This window comes from Oxyura jamaicensis, chromosome 4, assembly GCF_011077185.1.
Source record: "Oxyura jamaicensis isolate SHBP4307 breed ruddy duck chromosome 4, BPBGC_Ojam_1.0, whole genome shotgun sequence".
Taxonomy (NCBI): Eukaryota; Metazoa; Chordata; class Aves; order Anseriformes; family Anatidae; genus Oxyura; species Oxyura jamaicensis.
In genome coordinates this window covers 56,130,016-56,141,897 of record NC_048896.1, presented here as the reverse complement: position 1 = coordinate 56,141,897, position 11,882 = coordinate 56,130,016, and the positions used below count along the sequence as shown (strand labels likewise).

The 11,882-nt window shown below is 43.6% G+C and overlaps 1 protein-coding gene across 1 annotated transcript in view; it reads right to left on the bottom strand.

Annotated features, from left to right (window-relative positions):
* Positions 1-655: 655 nt before the first annotated feature.
* The window catches only part of RNF150 (ring finger protein 150), a 121,591-nt gene continuing 110,364 nt past the window's right edge, over positions 656-11,882 (bottom strand). The window contains exon 7 of the mRNA XM_035323458.1: positions 656-8,839. Coding sequence (XP_035179349.1) covers positions 8,721-8,839 — 119 coding nt within the window. The 3' untranslated portion in view covers positions 656-8,720. The remainder of the gene's footprint in view (positions 8,840-11,882) is intronic.

Sequence of the window (11,882 nt, the reverse complement as noted above, 5' to 3'; positions counted from 1 at the left end):
CAGCCGGCCAAAAAGGCACCTGCTGGCAAGCCGAGATTGGGGGCCAAGATTGGGGTGAGCTGTCTGCCTGCAGTGGGGCTGCAGTTTTGGAGATCTTTTTCACACCTACTGCAAAACTTGTCTTGAATTTCTTTAGGCAGGATATTTACCGTGCCCTGAACCTCCTGTATGTACTAGTATGTACTTCCTATATGAACCTCCTGTAAGCAGCATGGGCAGTATGGCTGGGGCTGCTCTCCCGTGTTCTCCTGCTCCCAGGGACACTTTGGGGATGAGTGGGACAGGGAAGAGCAGACAGACAACTCCTCACATGGGTGGTTCGATGCTTTCTGTGGCATGGCAGAGCCAGTGCACCTTAAAGCTATTTTAGCACATGCTGCCCAGGGCCAAGGGTGACCGCAGCTCTTCCTCCAGGATGCGGAGGTGTTCATCTCCCGCACAGCCGCCACTTTCTGACCAAAAGCAGCTGAAGGATGGTGAGAACAAGGGCAGCAGCTGGGGCTCGAGGCCAGGCTGCGGCTTGGGTCCCTCCTGGCCAGAGTTTCTGCTTTGCCTCCGTGCCAAAGTCAGCAGCAGCCATGTTCAATGAGAAACAATCAGTGACTTTGACACATCAGGAAATACCACTTTACTGTCTGTTAGAAAATACGTATGACACAGTAATCAGATTCGTTTTATTAAAAAACTTGCAATAAAATTCCTCAGAATTCACAATCTTAACTTTGATAGTTGCAATATTTTACTAGTACATAATAACACAGTCTCACATATTTACATTATAATCTTCTATATAACAAAAATAGCCGTGTTGTACTACTGAATAACGCTTCAAATATTAGCCTTAGCATTTTGGTACTTCCCCCAGCTGAGTCACTGTCCATGCTCTTTAGCATTTACAGTATGTAACAAAGCAAGATGAAAAAAAAAAAAAAAAGTGTGTGCCCCATGATTTCAGGCAAATCCCTTTAAGGTGGTAGCTCTCTGACTTCCACATTTTTCAAGAGATAAAGTGCATTGAAAGGGAAGATGTACACATTACAAAGTATCAGCAAAGAGTTAAACTATATGTGCAGTGCTGTACAGAAAGTAATGCTAGAAAAAAAGGCTTGCTTCACAAACTGCTACTGCTCTGTTTTGGCAGTGAATTCACAGGTAGCAGGAAAAAAAGCTAACTAAGGAAAAGAACTGCCTATACAAATGCTACAAGATGATTTTGCCGTTGTCTTTCTCTAGGTGTTTCCTACACCAAAGTGTAGCAACCTGAAGAAAGGAACTTTATTGTATTCGTGGAGCTGAAGGGCAGTTTCCACTGTCAAAAACAGCACAACACGGTCAGGCTACAGAAAGCGCCTGCAGTACCAGCAAGAGCTTCAGCTAAGAATAGGCCCCAGTCCTGACGGACCTGCAGACAACAGAAGATGCAGTGTGCGAGTGAGTTCACACGTGTGTGTGCATGCATGTGCGCAACAACCCTGCCACGTCCCCCCAGCTTCCTCGGGCTGTCAGCCCCGTGGAGCAGGAGCAGGGCTGAAGCAGAGCCGCTCCCAGTGTCCTCAGCAGGACGGACATCATCCTGTGAGAATTTCACTGATACAGAACATTGTCTCCTAACTGGAAATTATTTTGGTAAGCTGTGTGCTGATGCATATGGTATTTATTTTGTTCTTTTTTTTTTTTTTTTTTCCTTCCCTTTTTAACATTGGCATTTGCTGGTATGGCTGTGCAGTGTGTGAGAGGAGACATTGTTGGAAAAACTTTGGAGCCATCACTGGAAAACAGGATATTTCTGCTCTGTTCATGAACCATGTACAAACGGGACATCATATTTTATTTTCTTTTGGTTTGCTTATAAACTACTCTAAATAAAAATAATTCTCTTCTGGAAATGGATGGAATGTATATTTTGACAAGTACAAAACCATTTTAAATGCTCACTAAATACAAGGAACATCTTGCTATAAAAATAACAGACCCTCCCACCCACTGTCCCCTCTTTACATTTCTAATTACAAAATGGTACAGTCATTTCAGGTTCCTAAACGTGAAACAAAAAGTGAGGATGGTATTAAGTACATACAAAACGTTTAGATATTGACATCTGTAATAACCGTATACATTCAGAGCAACCAAGCGCCTTGATCTTATTATTTTAAACACTACACAGGACTTGAAAAATCAGGAAATAAAAAGGGAAAACACTATTTCTTCTTTTTCTCCTTTTTTTTTTTTTTTTCTTCTTGGCATTCACTCCAGAAAGAATGAACTTCCACCAATTCACAATTAAAATAGTTGGGAGGGGCAAGATTAATTTCAGATGGAAAACTCATCCGTTGGCTTTCCATTCAAACTCCACAACGCATTTCATTCCTCTCATCTCTTCTGTTTCTCTCTTTGAAATACAGCTTGTGCTCAGAAAGCTTTTATTTATTTATTTATTTATTTATTTATTTATTTATGTTTTCCACAGAACAGAAGTACCAGGGAAGAGAAAGTGCTGGGAGCAGCTCCTGCCTGGTGGTTGTCAGCTGCGCGGCAGAGGGCACCCTTGGCCCTCGCTCGGCGCCCCCAGCCCCCAGCTGCCATCTGCTGCACGCGCACCCCTGGATCCCCTGCCAGCTGCAGAGCTATCATTTAGTTCAGGTAACAGCTTGTCTGAAGAAAAGAACTGCTTGCCTTGGATGAGTTGTCCCTATTCAAAGAGTCTGCTAAAACAACACCTCCACCCTCATTTTCCCTTTCCCCTAAAATATTTCCTTATGTTGTTTTTTGCTGCTGCTTTAACTGAGTTGATTTGTATCTGTCAGACTGGTTGCCCTGTATACGCTCAAACACTGCATCTGTAAATGAAATGAGCCTGTTTGCACTCAGTGCTCCTCAGTGAAGCAGCAGTCCAGCAGCAGCTAACAGGCAGCAGCCTCGCTTACAAAGCAGTCGGGTTCCCCTGAATCTGCCCAAGGCCCAGGGCCTGCCTCTTCCTCAGCCCCCATGATGAGCTGTACCACAGGACATTTATCCGTGAGGCCTTCCATGCTACCAGGGCGATGCATGGGGTGCACCCGAAGGCACTGCCCCTCTGCACCATGGCTGCCTCCCTCCGGCTGGGCGCTACATGAGGTTGGTGTGAAGCAACCGGAGGGAGAGGCATGAGGGAAGGAGCTGCGTGGCCTTAGTTTGATCCCAGTGTTTCCCTTCCCTGCAGCCAAGGCTCATGTTATCGCGATCCTTCGTGCCTGGGGCTGGCAAGAAATAGGCTGGATTTCTCTGCTGCTTCAGTCCTGCAAAACAGATGCATCACAAGAGCAAACCAAGTCCTCCTGCTTGTATTTGGACTCGTCCTGGCCCACAGCTCTAGCAGACCAGTAGCTTTCACCCTACAACTGGGCTCTACAAGAACAATGGGTAAAAAAAAAATCTTCATTATTGCTAGTGAAATAGAAGGCCATAAATGACTATCGGTTTTCTTGGTTTGCACAGACTGTAAACTCACACTCCTGGCTTATTTCACACTATATGCTCATCAGTTTTCTATGGACAACGACCAAGAAGGAACAAGCCTCTTACAAACACAGCCTGGGAGCTGCCTGCTGCCCATGCTGAAAGGCATCTCCCACTGCTGAACATAACCTGTGTCATCGTTTCAGTACAGACCAATCGTCACAACAAGGGCTTGCAGCCTTGAGATTATCCATGAGAGCTCGTGCCCTGATCTTTGCCCATTAATCACTGAATGCCCTCGAGGGGCTGCAGCATACATTCAAAGGAAAACGTTTGTAAGGCAAAAAACTGGAAAATTTATATGATGACTGCACTCCAGGTTTAACCAGAATGGGAAATATAACATGTTTTACAGAAAATCTGTCACTGTGTACTGATGACTAAAAGCACGTAGAGGTGTTAAGTGATCTGCAGATACCTGCCATGGCAATCCTTCTGCATGCAAACATCTTCTGAGCTCAACATTTTTCAAGTTGGACAAGCGTTTCTTTTTATTTAGCAAAGGGGAAAAGAGGGTGGATAAACAGGTGCAACAACAAAGACTTCGGATCACAAAATGCATATTCCTTGTGAAACACTGAATTCTGAGCTAGATCTGTCTCCACTGCTTGGGTTCATTTTGTTAACAAAGTAAGAACATATCACAAACTGGTCATTCAACAAGAGACAAAGTATGGACTTTCTTGCAACAGCATCTTCTGGAAATGACCCAGACGTCATTAAATTAAAGCAGTGAGATCCTAGGGACCTCTCATAGTATGTGATCTCAACATTTTTTTCCAAGTTGCTTCTATAAAGCCTTTTTCTTTATTGCCAGGTTCTCTCACATATGGAAACACTCTAAAAATGGCAGCAGCTTCTGTTTTCACTACAATGCAGTTTCCATAGCTGTATCAATGTACTTGTATATGCGTATGTGGAATTTTAATTCTATAGACTGCTTAAAGAACAGACTGCAGCACTACCATTGTCCCTGTCCTGTTTTTGAAGTTCTGAAGCAGTTGGGAAAAAAACAAACCTAAAACACTCAGCCTAAAACACTCAGTGCCAGACCTGTTCCTGCAGCAGAATGGGTGAGCTGAGGAAGGGATGTGGCAGAGCTGGTGCCTTGCACATCCACACGCATGAATTAGGTTGGTTCTGAGCACAAAACTCTGCCCATGCAACTTCTTACATCCTTCTGCCTATTGAATGGGCCTTTGGGGAAGCAGTTCAGTGAAACCCGTGAAAACCAAAGGGAACTCAGAGCATGGGCTCTGCCTGTCCAGGTTTCCTCCTGCAACCCAGCCAGAGTGAAGACAAGCTGGCGAACGCTTTTCCCATACTGTGCTTGCCAATGGGAAATAAGAGAAAAGAGCCTCAGAGTCATAGGAACAGGAAGTTTACAGAGACACAAGATGAGCCTAGTGACAAGAACGTTTTTTCAGAGCTGTGCTGCCTTCTGGCCACCAGCCCTGTGCAGGATGTGGCCCCCCGTCCCAGCTGTGCTGTCCAGGCAGCGGCTGCTGCAGCAAAGCCATCCACACCACGGAGCGAGTGTGCAGAATAACACACCTGAGCACTTTTTTATTATTATTATTTTTTTCCCTCCTGCCTGCAGTCTAGAGGCTGCTCTCTGTTCTGAGCAGGCAGTGCCATGCCCCCAGCATACGAATCCCAACTATTTAATGCCAGAGCCCTGGTGTGGTGGGCAGCAGTACCGAGGAATCACAAAACGCTCAGGAAGGGACTGATCACGCCCAAACCAGCCCATGAGGAGATTTAGTTTTACCCTGTGAGGAATTACAGGGGAGAGATTCACATAGGCAAAACTGTGCATGGGCATGAGGATCTACAGAATGAAGGCTTTCACATGTGTTACAAACATACCTCTGGGGTCTTAATATTTATGAAGCACCTCAAATTGCCAAGGCATTTCACAGGTTATATATACAAAGGACATTTGAGCCAGGACCTGCTGAGGAAAACATTTCCATTTGACCCAGAGTCTTAAATATGCTATAGAAGACCTGTTGAAAATAATGTAATTTCAGAGCAAGTCCAACATTAATTAGCCTTAAGTGCTTTTCTGAATGAGGACGGATTAAAACATTTACTTAAGTGCTTTCCTAAGTTCTGCCTTCAGTGCTGTGTAACCTGGCCTTGCACTTGTTATCACGTAACAGCGCTCAGAGCTACACAGCACCTGAAGAGAGAGACGGAGAAACATCTTTCCTGAGCAAAACTGCAGAAATTGGAAAACAAAAGCTTAAAGTCTCCTGACCCAGATTTGCTAGGATGATTCTTCTGAAAGACTATATGGTGGTGCACAAAATCATCTCACCCAGCCTAGCACCCTGTCCCTGATGGTGGCCAGCCTTGGCCCCTGAAGGACCAGATCTAGGATGGGATACTTAGAGAAAGAGCATGCAAAGTGTGTTCCCTCTCCAAAACCCTTTCCCAGCTTCTAGCAGCATGGGCAGGGTCTCAGATACAGTCTGTGTGTTGTCCCATTGAGCACATCTCCCTTTAAGGATTTTGCCTGCAAATGACCCACTTCAGCATCACCTCCTTTTTTTTTTTTTTTTTTTTTTCCCCCCAGCCTATTGTGCAAACACAGACCTCGCTTGCTCTGCTGTGCTGTGGGGGACTCCATTACAGCAACAGACAATTGGTCAGTTTGTCCATTAAGTTAATTCAGCTTGTAAAATAAAAAGAAGTCTTTGTGACAGGTCCTCTGAAACCCAAATGAATCAGCCAGAAGTTCTGTTTGTGTGCTGGGAGTCGCGGGCAGATGTTAGAGGATCACTGACAACTTGGACATCGTGTTCGTGATGTTCCTGTGACATGTAGCACCCAGGCTCCAGCGCTAGGGAAGAAACTGTACCGGTGTGTGCTCTTTGATAGGGAGACCTGACTGGGTACATAACCAGCTTCTCTTTCCCCTGAAGTCACTCACGATGAATTTCACTCCTGTGTGAAGGGCCAGTATGAGGTATAAGCACCACTTAAATTGTACTTCAGCATTACTACCAGAGCTTAAGTGGAGCTGATGTGATTGGTACCTTGTGTGAACTCTTGTGAAGGGGTAAATTTCAGCATCGGTTCCCCTGACAGCGTGGGCCTTTCCCAGAGTGGCAGGGAACAGAGGAGGTATTAAAGAATAAGGAAAATGTGATAACAGAACCACAACTATTGGCAAGAGTGACTCAGCCGCGCCCTGCAGAACAGTCTCTAACTTCCTTTTTACAACAAACAGATTTCCAACTGCTTGCATCTCTAATTAAAAAGAGATGTTCTTTTGAATGTCATATAAAAATGTAATGGCACATGTCTGGATCATGGTTTTGAAGCCTCAAAGATACCCTCCAATTTAGGACTAAGAACATCACAAAAAATAAGCTATAAAATGAACTGAACCAAAAGTATGGAGGATAATTCTTCCTTCTTCCTGTAATAAAAAAAGCAAGTTGTCCAAAATTTTAGGGATAGTTCTAACCACATTTGTTCCTGAATAAGATCTGATAAAATGAATTTTGGGTGGGAGCTGTTTTCCACAGCTAATAAATAAATCCATAAGGAAGATTAAATATAGCAAGACTGCTAACAGTGGCGTTTTGAGATGCTGCTGTGACACAAGTGAAGATGTCTGACCTCTCCATGAAATTTCGATATAAGACAAATCATTGATTCTGCTGACCTACTCGGGTGCCAGTAATGTGATTCAAATCATCTGACTGTCAACAGAAAGCATTTACTCTTGTAGAACAGTTAACTAAGAGTGCTTTTTCACAGATGAATATTTTGAAAAATGAAATCATAGGTTGAACAAGTAAAAATAAGCTTTTTTCCTGGAAAGCATAACTCAGTATGGACTAACAATAATCACAGGTCATTATTTAGACATTCTGATTTGTGTTACTTCTCCTTATTTACAAACTCCTTCCTCCCTACCCAAAGTGTTTTGGTATATATACTTATATAAATTGCAAGTATTCCGTTATGCTTGCAGCAGTGTTAACAGGGACTCTGGAGGGCAATGAACCACCTGAACTCTTGTGCTGGGTAACAAGCTGGCAAAAACTGCAGTTAAAAAAAAAAAAGGAAAAAAAGAGGAGAAACACAGAAAGAAAAAACAAAAACAAAAACACAAAGCGGTAAGTAAACATTTCATCCAGCTGCCTCCTGCTTCATTAACAATTCCTGACACCAACATCAGCATCTCCAGATCCCATCTAAGAACAGTTTTTTTGTCCGCATAATGCACAGCTATTAACAAGCACCCTCTGGAAATCCCTCAGACTCTTTCAGCCTACTGGTCAGATCTGGTCTGTAAAGTTAAGCAAAGATGCAATATTACACTCGATCTTTTCCAGCTATAGCCCTGTAACTTGAAGAAAGGCTGTCACTGTTCTGACCACTACTGATAGCATACATCTAGCAAAGGATCACAAGGACCGGGTGAAGCTTAATGCTTTTCTTTCCCTCAACACTGTACCATACTTGTCTCAAATAGAGCTCTACATAAAAGTCAACATAATGCTGTTTTAAAGCAAATCTCTGCAATCTTTTTTAATTCAGAGCTCTCTTACAAATAAAGGCCTTCAGAATACACAGTTTCCAAGGCCCCACTTAATGAAAGCAGGCTTCACATTATTACAGGGTGCTGGTGCACCATCCTTCTGAAGCCCTGTGTACTTCATTAAGAAGCAACAGGCAGTGATACATCCCGGAGCTGGATCACGAAGTAACCAATGAACAGAGATTCAGGTTTCTGGATTGAACTCTTGAAAAAGCTGGGCATCAGTCAACAAAAATAGTCAACAAAAATAGCGTGTCTATCCATAACAAACTATAAACAATCAAATGTAACAAACATCCGTCTTTTCAAAAAAAAAAAAAGGGGGAAACAAAAACACGATCGAACAAGTGTAGAAAACACTCAAGCTGTCATTTCAGTTGTGTATTTATGAGCCATGAAGAGTTACATGACTGCTCTCAAGCACGTGGGTAAACTGGAAGTGTTCATCTCCCATGTGAACAAACCAAACGTATGTAAGATGATGGAACTGCATCCAGGCAGACACAACTGTTGCTATTGCTTTTCGTGACCATCTCAGAATGGAGTGTGCAGGAGTGACAGTGCTCTGGAGGCATGTGCATGACTGGTCCAAATCATAGAAAGCTGACTCGGTCCCTCCCTGTGACCCTCCCCTGCAGTTTAGTGTCGGAGCTCTGTTTGTTTTTCAAGACTTCACCTCTTCGCAGTCTTGATCAGTGGAAAGCTCCACATCGGAGAGTCCAACCTCCATTGCCATAATCAATGAAATATCTGAATCACTGCTGACTGCTGGCTCCTGTTCATCTGTGAAGGTAGAAAAGACAAGAAAAAGGCATTAAGTTCACATCTTTCTTACATGTCAAAGGATTACTATTTTTCAGGTTTGCAGATAGGACCCAAAGGCAGATCCAGGTTTCTCCACAGCTGAGGTTGTGCTCTTTTTCCAAACTCTTACTCAATATCTGAAACATTTCAAAAACATCACAAATTTGACCCCATCTGTAGAGAGAAACATGATGACAAGGAGCCTGGATGAACAGTACTTTCTTGCCTTCCTCACCCTCCCAGGGCTCTCTGTTCAGGTCTTCCATCCCCATGACCTTCCTCTCACACACCTGAGCACTTCCCTCACCTTCTTCCCCTTCCCCGACCTGCCCTCATCCTACTCTGTCCCCCAGAGGCAACAAGGTAAGGACAGTCACGGGCACATGGTGGAATGGCTTGGTCATCATGAAAACATTTCTAACTGGAAAGAAATCTGCCCAGATCCTCACTACGGGGTGATAGACTATTCTCAGAGGCCTTCAAGAGGTTGCTAGACAAATTCCTGGAAGGAGCAACATGGGGGTCATAAATTCTGCCCCAGCACACGAGACCAGGCTACCTGCCTGCTCTGATGCCTTCTCTCTCATTTTCAGGCCCCTTTTCTGCCCACCCTCTGCTTTGATTTGCAGGCACCTTGCAGGTTCCCGATCCAGTCCAAAGGGACCTACCGTAATCCACCACGATCCCGAATACAGAAAGAATCAGATTATTGACTTTTGCGAAACTGCAAATCCCATCAGAACTACAGGTGTGGGAGGAATAACTTATTTTTGTTTTGATCCTGCAGCGCTTACTCTGTATGTATTTAGTAGCAGATAAAAGCAACAGATTTTAAAGGACTAAAAGCTAATTTTATTTCAAGAACAATCAGGAGAAGCAGAGTGCATTGGGTCTCTGGGGAGATTTTCAAAGGCATAAAAATCACCTGGGTGGCTGATTCCCTGAGAGAAGAAGTTGATGGTTTGTATGTTCAAGCAGTTTAATTACAACGATGGTACTTACACTGTAACAATACAATGTATTAAAATCTGTGGCAGTATTTCCTTTACATATTTATTTTTCAGACAATAGCAGCAGAGCTTGACTGATGCTAAAAAGTCTAGAAGTTGAATATCTAAAAAATAACAAATATGAAAGATTACGGGGAAGACAGGAAAACAATAACTCCTCATAGTTTAATTATTCACTTGAAACTAAGTGAGCACAATTAGTCTCCTCTCGAGAGCTACATGATTTTTAAGTCAGTTCCAGCAAAAAAGCATTTATTTATTTGTGCTGTGATTAGACCTCATGTTCTGGAGAGAAAGCTTCAGTGAGGTCTGCATTATTCAAACCGAAAGAACCAGCATGTTCCTTTAGAACCCTCCCAGTTTTTCACCCTGGATTATTTTTATACTTTCTTGATTGCAAGATAAATAATTAATACACACAGCCTCTCTATAGCTGTGCATTTTTTTTCCCCATCAATATGACAGTAGTAAAACGTTTCAAGGCATTGCTTCAGACTATAAATATTTCTCCTGGGGGTGGAGTAGGTACTTACAAACTGAATGGTATGTCACGCAGACTTCAATGGGCTCCAATTACATGGAACCATTGGGTGAACTGCTAGACCCAAGAGTGCAGAAGTGCAACAACACGGCCTAGAGCACCGTCTGTAGTGGTGACAGCTCCCTGAGCCAGAACCATGTGGTTCCAGACCACTGGAACCAGTGGTGATGAACTGGAATTCATCAGTGTAACTAGTACAATTCTTAACAAACAATGACAACAGTGGTTTAAATGTTGACCCAAGAGAAAGTTGACAGTCTCCTGACAGAGTCCCCAAGGCACAGCCGTGTTAAATAGCCAGTTGGAGTGTTTTGAGAGAAAGGTGACTTTGATCTGAATGAGAGCTGTGCAGGAAGGAATGGGCTGAATGGTGGGAGTGAGCCACATGCACGCTGAACAGGCAGTCTGAGTGACCAACACCAAGTGTCAGAGAGTCAAAGGAGAAGTGTTTGTGGAGCTGAAATGTTATTACAAGATTTGCCATTTCTTCCAGGGCTGCACAGCAGAAAAAGATCTCAACTGCCTTCAAACTGGACTGAACAAAGCAGATCTACAGCTTACCTACTAACTTTCTAACCCATTTAGGTACAGAAGCACAAGCTTCTCAAAATAGCAAACTTGAATTTTACATTAATAACTTTATATAATTACAGCAACTCTTCCTTCTTAGTCCTTACAAATTACAGGCTCTGCCGTTTGTTTTCCTAGGGACTGAAGTGCAGGTCAGTAAGAAAAATGAGAAAAGGATCCTAAAAATGTCCATGTGCTGGCACTGCTGCTCCAGTTCTGCAGAACTGCCCAGAAACATGGATGCTCCATCTCCCTTGCTTGCTAACAGTGCAGTTGTTCAAAATCCTAAAGCTACAGCCCGCTGCTTCAGCAGAGTGAGGAGAAAAACTTGGACATCACCACTCCTTACTCCCTTCTCTTCTGCAGAATCAACGCTGACATTTCTTTGGCAGATGCAGGCAACACAAGGAAATTAATGCATCCCTCAGCATTACGTGCTTGATCCTGTAAATAGAGTCCTACTACTGACCGCAACACGCACATGATGGATCTCAGGGAGGCTGCCGAGGTTACACCATCTGCTGGTATCTTTGGGTGCAGATCTGGCTGTAAGTCTTCAAACTGCTTTGCTTTGCCTCTCCCACACAGCACAGGCTTTCTAGACTGGTGGGAGGGTTTTTGTTGGCCAGCTGCTCAATAACATGAGCCAGCACAGTTAGGGACCTTTGTTAAAGGTAAGCAAACTGCAAGTGCCGGGAGCTTGGCCTGCATTTTGCATCCCTGGCTTTTAGATCCTGTTTACAGTGATAAAGCTTACACAGTCACACGTTCTCCAGATCATGCCTGATTCACTGTTGAGAACTTTTATGACATTTCTGCAAGTTTTGTAAAATTTGGTGTCTGTCTTAAAGCTCTGAAGTAAGGTGAGGATCTAAACTTTTTCAGTGAAGATCTCAGCTTT